The sequence below is a fragment of the Podarcis melisellensis genome (genome assembly GCF_964234715.1).
Source record: "Podarcis melisellensis genome assembly, chromosome: 3".
Classification (NCBI taxonomy): Eukaryota; Metazoa; Chordata; class Lepidosauria; order Squamata; family Lacertidae; genus Podarcis; species Podarcis melisellensis.
In genome coordinates, this window is record NC_138530.1 from 79,087,464 (window position 1) to 79,100,341 (window position 12,878).

A 12,878-nucleotide genomic window follows, 5' to 3' on the forward strand; every position below is an offset into this window, starting at 1 on the left:
GTTGATTGAAATGTCAAGCAAGGAGCCAGCACAGACTTATCTCTGATCTTAGATCTGTGGAACCAGGAGGCAGAGGCTTACATCTGAGCTAAGTGTTTTACAAGAGTAATCAGCCTCTCATATTGTTCCAGGGGTTCCTCAACCCTCAGAAGCTCTCTCTGTGTGTGGAGAAACATGGACTGCAGTCGGTTGGAGGGATTCATGTGCAGTATAAAGCCAACATTAGACACACTATGTAGCTTTTGGGTTGAATGACTGATATCATGTGTTGAAAGAGTGGTGTGTTTGGTTATGTTGCAAGGAGGGATGAGAAGAATACTAAGGGTGAATTTTTGAAAAAGGTCCACTGATCTTTCTGCATTTACTCTCCTACTGCTACCAGCAAATCTTTGACATTTTCTGCCCATGTGATTAGGTGTTGTTGCATGATACCATGTGGATTATGTAGACAGTATCAGTAGTGTGGTATGGGAGCAACAGTGGAGAAGGTAACAGCTGTGCTGTTCCAGGAAGTCTGTAAAGAAGGTATTATTACTTTACTTACAAGTTGGTTTTGTCACTTAATCCTATGTGTGAATATACATGTACACACTCCTTTCTCCGGCAGCTATACTATATCTCACATATGAATGTGTTAACTCTATTCCTTCCCATTCCACACAGTGTAAAATTTTGATATGTGAAGTAGACTTTTGCAATGTGGCAAATATACAAGGGGTCAAGAGTGGTTTTTGATGCCACCATGCCTAAAGGTGCCTCTTTAGCACAAAATTGCTGGGGAAGGAAGGACTAGAAGCGAGTATGAGACATTCTTAATTTTTGTGTCAATTCAATTTCGAATAAATAAACTTGATCTTTTGAAAACCACCATATTAGCAACACATAAGTATGTGTGATGGATTGAAAAATTCAGTACCTTCAAAATACATAAAGTTATAGGGACCAAATATAGCACTTGCTTTTTCTATATAGTTATAGCACATATACTTGTATCCTAATTTCTGTTAAATCTTATTTCAAAAAGCTAGGAAAACGTTAAACCAAACCTATTCCAGGCAAGGTAGCAATCCCAATACTATGATTGCTGCTACAATACCTTGATGAAAAGTGCTAGAAAGGTGATGAATGTTTTTCAGGAAGTTGCGAATGTTATTACTGGTTGAAATGTCAACACCCTTTCAATGAAAATGCTGAGTATGTAGAATTTAGATTGCTTTCACCTGAATCACAAAAATGTCTCAACACGAAAAATTGTGAAATTGCTTTTCATACTTTGATATTAACAGGACTTACAAAAGAGACAGGGATTCTAGATCTGAAATACTTAGATGGTACTTGAACATAATACAAAACACTTTGGGATACCCTGTTCCAAGCAGATTCACTCCCATAAATGAGGCAATCAAAGAGACTGGCAATCGTCTGCCTTAAAGAGCTGATATCACTGTCTTAGGCTCAAGAAGGGGCTGAGAGAATCATGACATTTCTTTCAGTGAAGCTTCAGAAGGAGCTGTAAGCAGTGACAGTAGTCAGCAAAGAGTGGTGGGCGTCTATGGTAAGGCTGCAGGGAGCTCAGCCAGGGTGAAGACTGCATGAGAAGCTCCATAGAAACTCCTTGTGTTTCCAGGAGGCAAGTGACATCCAGGAAATCCTCAGTACTCAAATCCGCTGGGAGGAATGGCTCAGGATAATTGGCAGGTCAGCTGAAGCAGTTACAGTGGAACTGTCATTTAGAGGAATAGAACCCTGGTTAATACAAACACTTAACGTATTTTAGTAACCTTTTGAAAATGCACATTTTTCTTCTTATAGTTATTTTATAATGAAGTATAACTGTTGGTTAACTGCTATTGAGTCTGACCTGCCTTGTGTCATGTCTAACTCTCACAGCTGTTTGTGTGTAAAAACAAGGTGTTGTCATTAGCAGGTCATTTAGATATATGGTGGCTGTGGGCAAAAAGGTTTAAAACATACCTGGTAGGTATAGGTAGAAGTGTGTGAGTGGGAATAAATGGGATCCCCTTTACACATTTAGAGAATCAACAGTGTGAGTAGAAACTGCTTTCTCCATGGTAGCCATTGTGCTTTTTCTACCTCTGTCTCTCGAGACTGCTGGCCAACCATAAGAACCATCTAAGGCCCACAGAAATGGAGGGAAGGAATGAACACTGCTTTTATCGGTACAACTGCACCTGTTCTGATTTAGAAGTGTGTGGTGGAGTTGGCTTAATTTCTTCAGTCTGTTGTAGCCACCCAGCCATGCTGCCCACCCACCTGTCATACTCTTGTAGTTTCTAAATTACTGGGAGAGTGAAAGCCTTGTCAGCTATTGCTGTCACACACAGCATTGTTAGGGATCAGAATCAGCCAAAAACAAAAAGACTTAAAGAAGAAAAAGGGAGGTAACTGGTGGGGTGGGTGGGTGTAAACCTGTGTAGGAGGAAAAGATATAAAGGTGGGTAATATTGCATAAAAATCTGCAGTGGCACAAAGAGGAGAGTGCTATGGGATGGAGAGAGAGGGAGAGAGAGAGAGAGAGAGAGAGAGAGAGAGAGAGAGAGAGAGAGAGAGAGAGAAATGAGCAATATGGAATGCATAGGGTGGATCAAACTGAGTCATTCTGTCAGCACAAGGATTTCCTCTTATGCAATGGAATCCCTTGCCCTGTACCCTCCCCAAGTCTCAGGTAGGTTGGGAGGACCCCCAGAACAGATTCAAGGGGGCATGGGGGGGAGAGGGGGGAAAGGTCTCTTTTGCAAGTGGAAATTCTTGCACTGATAGAACAAGTTAGTTGGATATTGCTCATAGATACCTGTGGAGGGATAGCAGAAAGATGGGAGTCTAGTGAGTCCTGTAGATGAGGAAGCAGAAAAAGAGGGGATAACCAAGAGATGGTGCTGTATGGTACAGAAATAAAAAGCAGGATTTGCAGAGAATGGGTAACAGTTTAGCTTAGTGGTTTTTTGGGGAATATTTTTCTGCAGCTGACTGTGTGATATAGCCCTCTTGAATTGATAAGATTGTAAAGTCACTCTGCTGATTTGAGTAAAAGGGTTGTGGCATGGCATACCTCCCTTTTATTTCTTTGCTTATCATTTTATTACTTAAATACTGTTTAGTTATAGATAATTGTTGGGTGATATTTTAGTGCACGCCACTTAGATTTTTATAAACGTGCAAACATTTAACAAATTGTGTATTTTCTTTTGGCAGGCACAACCAGTTGGAGAGTGTGATTTTAACATTCGTCTGGCATGTATTGAAAAAGAGATTATATTCCCACGACATGAAAAAATGAAGACTGGACAAATCGACAAAGCACAAGAACCTTTTAGTGTTCGTAACAAACCATTTTTTGACATCCACGTTTCAAAAAAGGTAAACATGTTTTTGATTATTTAACTCTATGCCCTTTGAGTAGTCATTCTCTTTGCATATGGTTTTTAATCTCTTTCAAGATATCCTTGCATTTTGAAATATACCTTCAAACATAAGGTTTTGTTTTATATACTTTATTTTATTTTATTTTATTGATACAGTAGAATGTGCATTTTAGGGGAGGTTTTAAAAAAATTACTTAGAGAAAGGTGATGAACAAGAAAAAGGGTTGTCTCTGTGCTTACAATGTAGTGGTGCAGGTACTATCGTTGCTTTATTGGGAAGTCTAGAGCCATCTATATGTGTGTTTGAAATGAGAATCATTCATAGGAGGAGAATATATTGTCTTCTTCATTCTAGTTAATTATTGGAGTGAATTTTTCATTAAAACATTTTGTGGTTTGTTTCTTCTGCTGGCCTTGGGTGTTTGAATGGAGCAGCCTGTTACGTTTTTCCGCTGTAGACAAAATACTGCCCCTCTCTGATCCGGGCCTCCTCCCTGTCCCCGATGTTGTGCCTGTGTTGCTGCCTGCCTTGCTACCGCAGCTGCACTCTCGCCTGCAGCTGCACCTGCACTCCCACCATGATGCAATAACAGCGACAGGGGTACAATATTAGAAGTGAGGGCGAGGGTGCTGTGTTAAGGTCAGATCTCCAGCCTACGGCAAATTGCTTCACCTCGCCTCATTGAAATGTCAGCCTTGGTGTTGAAACTATGTAGAATATTATTCTACTTTAAATTATTAGCTGCATGGGAATTCTGTACTGCTTTGGGGGCATGTTGGTGACAGGATTTCCCTTAAAACAAGTGACAGTCCTTAATGGCAGTGATTCTGGAGAAGCCTTAGAAGTAGACCACTCTTAACTGCATTCCCTCCCCTTCTGCTTGACTGCCAAAGTAACTGAGAGACAGAGATGGGATCTGAAGGTAATTATGTCACAATCTGTTAAGTCTCTGAATGAGAAACCTCTTGGGAATCTAGTGTATGGTACTTTAAGTTCTCTGAAGTATTAGAGGGATATAAAAATAAATAATACGATTTTGTGATTACCTATTCTTTTTGAAAATCAGTCTCTCATAATTGTCTATTGCTTCCCCCTCATCTTTTAATATAGGTTTAATGTCTCGATATAGCATCTATAACCACACACTGGAGCACTTCAAAAATTCTTAAATTGCTCCCCCCCCCCCGTTTGCCATGAGTTTGGGGAAGCAAAACATGACTGGTTAGGTAGGAATGTCCTTCACCTGATCGGTTCCTGGCAAACTGAAGAGAAACATTTGGCCTACCAGCTTTTCCTTGATACTACGGAATATGCTACTAGAAAAACAGAGAAAGAGGGAAAGGGAGTTCTTCAGTAGGAACTGCATGCTTGTAATGTGAAACTGGATTTCAAACTGAAGGTTTAAGTTGAATGTGGACTGGCCGCTCTCCTTGCATTTAAAGGAGAGACAACTCTCTATTCCTATTCCTACAAAGTCCTATTGCTGTGGATTCTATACTCCATAGATTCTCATCCACTGAAAGGGAGGAATAACTAGAAGGGTATGTCTTGAATGCAGGTGCTAGTTTTAGCCCTAGTGCTGCTCTGTGTCAGGGATGTACTTTTGAGATATTGATAAATAGGAGGCCTCAAGTGTGTCAAGAATTTGTAAAATATTTTGAAATAGCATCAGTACACTGAAGGCAGGATGTAAATAGCATGTAGCATACATTGTTTGCCAAGTAGTCTTTCGTTGTAGAGGCAGATGAGACTCATGTTGGCTTTTGACATAAAAACAGATAGTGGCTGTGAGATTCCTACCCTTTCCTCTTCTATATCCAATTCATATGGTCATGATTATTTCCCCCTTTTCTAACCAGATGGTCTGCGACTCCCAGGTAGCAAAGAATGGTAGCAATATCACATTCCTGCAGAGAATGGGCTCTGGCTATATGCTTGAAGGTGATTTAGAGGACTGCTCCTCCCTCCCTCCCTTTCTCTCTGGCTTTCAGTGAATGTGAGAGATACATTCTCACTAAAATTTCCCCAATTCTAAAGCTAGAAGTAAAGAGAGGCAGTGATATTTTGGGGAGTGGTTAGCTCTGGACTCTGTCCAGACATATGGAGATTTCTCCAAAGCTAAAAATGAGCATAATTTATCCTATGGGGAATATCCTTATATATGTTTACCTGGTAGAGAATATGGTGCTTTGGCAGAGTCTACTACATTATTTTACAGTGCAAGCATCCTGTTTTGCAGGGACTTGAGGTTTGCAGAGAAGTAGTCACAGTCCAGCTGAGTTTCTTCTGGGCAGATGAAGTCAGTCAGTGTGAATTTCAGGGCTGGGGAACCTTTGGCCATGGGCTAAACCTGGTCTGCAACGCATCCTCATCTAGCATATGAAGCCTTATTGGGAAAGGCACGTGCATGCGCCCTACTCCTGATGTCATAGATCTGTGGGGTGGATCAGGGCAGTTCTTCAAAGGAATAATTGGGAGCTTAAAGCGGGCTTCCGATTGTTCCTTTGCTGGAGCAAGAAATGCACAGCCTGGGAGTCATTTTGGACTCACAGCTGTCCATAGAGGCCCAGGTTAATTCTGTGTCCAGGGCGGCTGTCTACCAGCTCCATCTGGTACGCAGGCTGATACCCTACCTGCCTGCGGACTGTCTTGCCAGAGTGGTGCATGCTCTAGTTATCTCCTGCTTGGACTACTGCAATGTGCTCTACGTGGGGCTACCTTTGAAGGTGACCCGGAAACTGCAATTAATCCAGAATGTGGCAGCTAGACTGGTGACTGGGAGTCGCTGCCGGGACCACATAACACCAGTCCTGAGAGATCTGCATTGGCTCCCAGTACGTTTCCGAGCACAATTCAAAGTGTTGGTTCTGACCTTTAAAACCCTAAACGGCCTCGGTCCAGTATATCTGAAGGAGCGTCTCCACCCCTATCGTTCAGCCCGGACACTGAGATCCAGCACCGAGGGCCTTCTGGCGGTTCCCTCATTGCGAGAAGTGAGGTTACAGGGATCCAGACAGAGGGCCTTCTCGGTAGTGGCGCCTGCCCTGTGAAATGCCCTCCCTTCAGATGTAAAGGAAATAAGCAGCTATCTTCTCTTTAAAATACTTCTGAAGGCAGCCCTGTTTAGGGAAGTTTTTAATATTTAATGCTGTATTGTTTTTAACACTTGATTGGAAGCCGACCAGAGTGGCTGGGGAAACTCAGCCAGATGGGCGGGGTATAAATAAATTATTATTATTATTATTATTATTATTATTATTATTATTATTATTATTATTATTATTATTATTTTTTTATCATCATCATCATCATCATCAACAACAACAACAACTGCTAACCAGCTGATGGGTTGTAGGAACATGCCTTGCTCAAGGAGGAGGGAGTGTTTTCATTAAGTGGAAACTGCTTCTCCAGTTCAGCACTGCTCTTTGAAGCCACCTCATGCTACTTCTTTCAACCTCTGAAAGAGGAAGTTGAAAAGACAAGTGAGAAGCAGTTTGCAAAGCATAGGTCTGGCAATGCATTTTGAACTGTGGTTCCCAAGCTTGGAAACCTTATGCAAGGGATTTTGATAGGTGGGTGGGAGAACATACCTGTCAATCGTGTGTCATCAGAATGACATAATGTTATTGGCTGGTGGGTTGCCCATCTCACCTGTTGAAGTTGGCCTGTGGGCAGGATCAGATAGAGACCTGGCCATTGGACCAAAAAAGGTCCCTCCACCCCAGGCTCCGCAGTAAGGGAAAGTCATGGAAGGTCCAGACCTGTTAAGTCATTCAGGTAAAATCAGGGGATAAAACAGAATCCTGTTGCAAAGATAACAGGGAACTGAAACCACCATGGAAGGGAAAACTTGCTTCCCAATAGGGCATACTCTCTTGAAAGAGATGGCTGTGTTTCTCAAAGGGCCTTGCCTGATTCTGTATCCTTTGGCTCTTGAATGGATCTAAGATATGGACTTCTGGGGACCTATCCTTTGAGTTCAAAGTTGATGGAGGGAACAGATGAGATAGTAAAGGCTGTCTAGGTATAGTAGACTGAACCACCATCTTATCTAAGTCTTCCTCAGAGCACTGTGAGACGCCAGGGTCAGAGGCCATGGCAATCAACTTTTGCATTTAGAAAGTACCGTTCAAGTGGATGATTTTTGTTTTTGTTTTTAAAGGAGAAGCAAGAGTGATTTTCTCACCCTGGGAACTCTTGGAAATTGAAGGTGTGCAGTGTAAATCAAATCAATCAATTAAAGGGCAAGCCAAAGTCTTGGTAGATTGTGGCCTGCCATTTGTAATGGTTGCTTAAATTGTGCTTTCATTAGAGAGCATTTCCTCTTGGGTCCTGAGCTGCTTGTGAGAAGCAGATAATAAGAATTCACCAGTTAGGCCTGCTTGAGAACCTGTTAATCAGAAGTGACAGACACATGTGGGGCTGCTTCTGGTTTTACACTGTGTCCAAGTAGAAACCATAGAGAAAACTATGCTTTGCCAGGGGAGGGGAGTAAGGTGTATGTTTTGGCTATTTCTGGCTGGAAAATGAGTTAGGTTTAGCAGATAATTTCATTTATGAAACTTTTTCCTTCCTAGTTTTCCATTGAAAAAGCAATGCCCAAGATAATAACCAAATCATAAAACATAAGGAGAAACAAAGCTGAGAAGCAGCATGTCGGCTCTGCTTTGTAAAATAAGTTGCATATTAGGGGACAAGGGAGGACCTAGTTCTGAAAAACAGACTTGTATGAAGAATATGTTTGATGCTATTACTGACTTTAATGAATTCAAAGGTGATGAATAGCTTGTCTACTGTAGGTAAAACCAATAAGTGGTTAAAACAGTGTTTGCCAGTGATTGTAGTAATCTGTTTTTGATTTGCCATACATTTCAGCACATCAAGTTAAGCCAGTGATGAACATAATTTAATTAGATTTGTAGCTGACCATTTCAGATAGCATTTACTGCATGGGTGGGTATTGACTTCCTTCCTCACAGACACAACCTCCCCATTCACCACACAAATACCCACCCACCTTTCCTACGTGGCCTGTCTCCCATCACTCTGTGCTGAAATGCTGAGATCCAGTTGTATCCCTTGTCTCAGCCAAGCTGATTAGTGCATGGAACAGCTGAAGAATGCTCCAATCTGAGCTCTCTTCAACGCTAATCAGCTGGGCAGTGAGAGTCTGCAGACCACACCAAAGTTGGCTGAGGGCTGTGTGATTTCTAATGTACAAATACCAACAATAATTTTCAAAAAAATAGAACAAGCTTGTCCATACAATTAGTCAACCAATTTCTCCTCCAAAATCCAATTTGCTCTTTCATATTTTTACAACTGTTTAAATGGACATTGGCATTATTAATAATCAAATTTGTATACTTCCCTTCATCTGAAGATTTCAGGGTGGTTCACAACATAAAAATACAAAAGAGATCACAAAATACATAATAAAACAAAAACAAACCAAAGGGCAGTGACATTAATTTTAGTTTCTGAAGGACATTAGTTTAGTATTTTGGGGTGATATGCTAATGCACCGAAAGTCTAGATATCCAGCAACCATTTCACTGCTGTCAACAGGCTTTCAGTTTTTAAGGTCAGAATAAATGCCTTTCTGGAATAAATATTTTTATTTATCTGTAGTTTTGAATTTAACTGAATCAAGGGTCAGCTACATGTGCCCATTTATGTGGCCTGCCATCCATTAGACTGGCATATTCCCAAGATTGTCTTTTTAATGACCTTTTTAAAATATGGAAATAGTCGGGTAAAGCAAATATGTAGGAAGCACTGTAATACAGATATGCTGTGCCACTGGGTTGGATGCGCTGGGCCTCAACAAACAGCAGAAATTTTGGAGGCATTTCGCTATTTTTACTGATTCAGAAGGTCTCTGAATCAGATCCCCCGAACCTCAGGAGCTGCTTTTCAGGTTGTAGAGAAGGCTACCAGTTTTACATTTAACTCTGAGGTATAATAATAGTAGTAATAGTAGTAGTAGTAGTAGTAATAATAATAAAAATAATAATAGTAATAATACATTTATTTATTCCTCACCCAGCTGACTGGGTTTCCCCAGCCACTCTGGGCAGCTCCCAACAGAATATTAAAAACATAATACAGCATCAAACATTAAAAACTTCCCTAAACAGGGCTGCATTCAGATGTTTTTTAAAAGATAGTTGTTTATTTCCTTGACATCTGATGGGAGGACATTCCATAGGGCAGGCGCCACTACCAAGAAAGCCCTCTGCCTGGTTCCCTGTAACCTCACTTCTCGTAGTGAGGGAACCACCAGAAGGCCCTTGGCGCTTGGACCTTAGTGTTGGAATAGAATATACAAATGATTCTATCTTATTCATCCTTCACATCATGTATTTCAATCTTGATACTGTCTGTTGTCTTCAACATGAAGTTCCAGATTCAATGTATCAATTTAGAACAGGTATCTTATTAACAAGCAAGCACCCATACATGTACATCCATCAACTGAACAATCTGACTGACAGGCTTGTTCTTCAGATTTTGTTCATCTCAAAGATAAAACAACATACATCATCATGGGGCATGTGTGCAAAGTGGGCTGTAAAATAGGAAAGAGGAGGAGACATGGAAATGGCAGGTAGTCTGTATCAAGTGAGACTTGAAAAAAGGAGTAGGGAAAGGCGGTGGTGGTAATAATGGGATGTGTGCAGGTAAATATGGATACTATGGACTGTGGAATAGAAGAGAGAGGTGGCTTCAGAAAGAGTTGGGAAGGTGGAAAATGGAGCTTAGCCATTCATTGCAGGGGAAGGGAAAGTTCCTAGGAGGTTAAGCTGAGGGAGTGGTGGGGGCTGGCGAGTAGAGCAAGCTGGGGGTCAAGCTCTAGTTACTGTATTTTGGGGATGGGACATGTTGGTAAACTGGTGAACTGATGGGGGTGTAGACTATGTGGGTGTACTGTAATGTCCACTTTTAACCTAAAAAGCAACACAGAAAACTTTTGGAATGATTTGTTTCTGTCCTCATTTACGTTTTTCATTGCAGTAGCATACTTTTTTTTAAATTTAAATGTCTTTTCTGTTGACACTTGTAAGTTCATGTATAAAACATAACATACTATTATGTCCTCAACTAAAATGTCACTCGGCAAAGCTCATCAACCCCGGCGTACGATTCTGCTCTACCATTCCAACTGGTAAATGCCTGAGTGAGCAGAAGAGCTTTGCAGCATGCCACAAAGGTCATCAGACAAGGAATAAATCTTCACATTTATGGAAGCATGAGCTCTTGCTGCATTTGAATGCTGCATGTACTTTTAACTGAAATAATCAGATATTCTTCCATTCTTACTTTTTCAGTCTTTTGTTTTTCCTCCCTGCTAAGTAACAGTGGTGAATATTGTTTACATCTACCTCAAGATGTCAATATGGAAATTGCTTCTCAGTGGCCATTAGACTTTCAAATACACTTGAAGTGTAACCCTGTTCTTATAATGGACTATATTAGATCATATTATCAATCTGGGCTCTTTTTGTAGTCGGTCATATCAGTGACTATAGTAACAAATGATTTTCTTCCATTAAATACATTCAAATGAGACCCCAGAAAAAGTTAAAATTATGGAGTGTTATTGATCATTGTCATGCTCCCCTTTTAAATGGTACTCCCATTTCTCCTCCTCCTGATTTCCTGCCCCCGCTGCAACAGTAAGTATTCCATAGACACTGAGCATACTCAGAACTTACTGGGTTGTCTTTCAGTTCCCCTCTTGGGTTCCCGCCTATGAAGGTTTACTGTATTGCTGCAAACCTTGGAGATCCCCAAGCTTGCTGATGCCGCCCTCTTGCATGTAGATGGTGCCATTTGGTATACATAAGGACCATCACTCACCTTTGAGCATTGGAAAGGACAAGGGACAAGTGAATATCTACAACAAAATGTTGCAGTGTAGAATGCTTCTTCTCAACATTCCAGTCATTCCATTCAACTTCCCCAACAGTCAGTTGGGTTTGTGCTCAGTTCTCATTGGGTTTTAGAGTGTGAAGGACATACTTGATGCCCCATCCAGTTACTTTAAATTCATGGATTTCTCCATAGATTTCTGTGGGCTGCTCTGCAATCTTGAGGGTTTCCTCAAGGATACCTCTCCCTTGTGGCCTGGAGCCATTTGGGGGACTGCAGTCAGAGAACTGAATCCCAAGTATAGATTATGATTATAAGAACAACAGAGTAAGTAAAGGTAAAGGGACCCATGACCATTAGCTTCAGTCGTGGCCAACTCTGGGGTTGCGGCGCTCATCTCGCTTTATTGGCCGAGGGAGCCGGCGTACAGCTTCCGGGTCATGTGGCCAGCATGACTAAGCCGCTTCTGGCGAACCAGAGCAGCACACGGAAACGCTGTTTACCTTCCGGAGCAGTACTTATTTATTTACTTGCACTTTTGACGTGCTTTTGAACTGCTAAGTTGGCAGAAGCAGGGACCGAGCAATGGGAGCTCACCCCATCGCGGGAATTCGAACCGCCAACCTTCTGATCGGCTCTGTGGTTTAACCCATAGCGTAACTGTAATTCTAATAGGCATTTTAATCTTGCTTAATCAGGGTACATTATACCAACAGATCTTTTGCCTTTCCACCAAAATGATACTTGATCACCAGCCATAAAGTGTAAACATCTTGAATTTCCCCCCTTGGCTTAAAGGAATGCTACTTCATATCATGTTTTTGTTTAATGAGTATAAGTTTCTTGGGGAAAGGCCATCACTCAGTAGTAGCCTTGCAACCAAAAAGGCTCCAGTTCAATCCACAGCATCCTTATGTAGGGTTGGGAGAGACTCCTGCCTGAAATCCTAGAGAGCCACTTCTAATCAGTGTAGACAATACTGAAATCCTAGAGAGGTACTTGCAATCAGTGTAGACAATACTGAAATCCTAGAGAGCCACTTCTAATCAGTGTAGACAATACTGAGCTAGCTGGACCAATGTTCTGACTCAGTATGAGTCAGCTTGCTTACTATTTATTATTACAACTTCAGATTACTGTGCTATTACTATATGCTTACTATGTACTCCCTTTAAGAGGATTTATAAAGTGTTCATCAGTGAATGGGTTACCATGAGTGAATTTGCTTTAAAGAAACCATTTAACTCATAGGGAAGTCAGCAAAATATTTTCTTTTCTTTAAAAAAAGAAAAACTACATTATGTTATGTGTCTGTCGTCAACAAGTTCTCATAGACCCAGGATGGGGAGAGCTGGAATTGATCTGAAATTCAGTTCTGCCTAGCCTGTATTTTTAAAAATTAGAAGAGGAGGGAGGGAGGTGTTTTGTGACATGTTAGAACTCAAAGAGGGGAGAATGACCTGTCCTTCCAGAATGAAAGGAAAAGAGTTGGATTGAATTCCTACTTGTGTTTTTCCTGATAACAGTGACCAGAGAGGTCAGTCAAGTGACATAGATAAAGGAAGAAGGGAGGAATGTTTGCAACTCCTGCCACCCAAAAGTTTCTTTCTTTCAAA

The 12,878-nt window shown here is 41.2% G+C and overlaps 1 protein-coding gene across 3 annotated transcripts in view; it reads left to right on the forward strand.

Annotated features, from left to right (window-relative positions):
* The window catches only part of RNGTT (RNA guanylyltransferase and 5'-phosphatase), a 128,659-nt gene that overhangs the window by 47,940 nt on the left and 67,841 nt on the right, over positions 1-12,878 (forward strand). For all 3 annotated transcript variants that reach the window (XM_081905565.1, XM_081905566.1, XM_081905564.1), the window contains exon 11: positions 3,214-3,378. In XM_081905565.1, the coding sequence (XP_081761691.1) occupies positions 3,214-3,378 (165 nt within the window). The remainder of the gene's footprint in view (positions 1-3,213; positions 3,379-12,878) is intronic.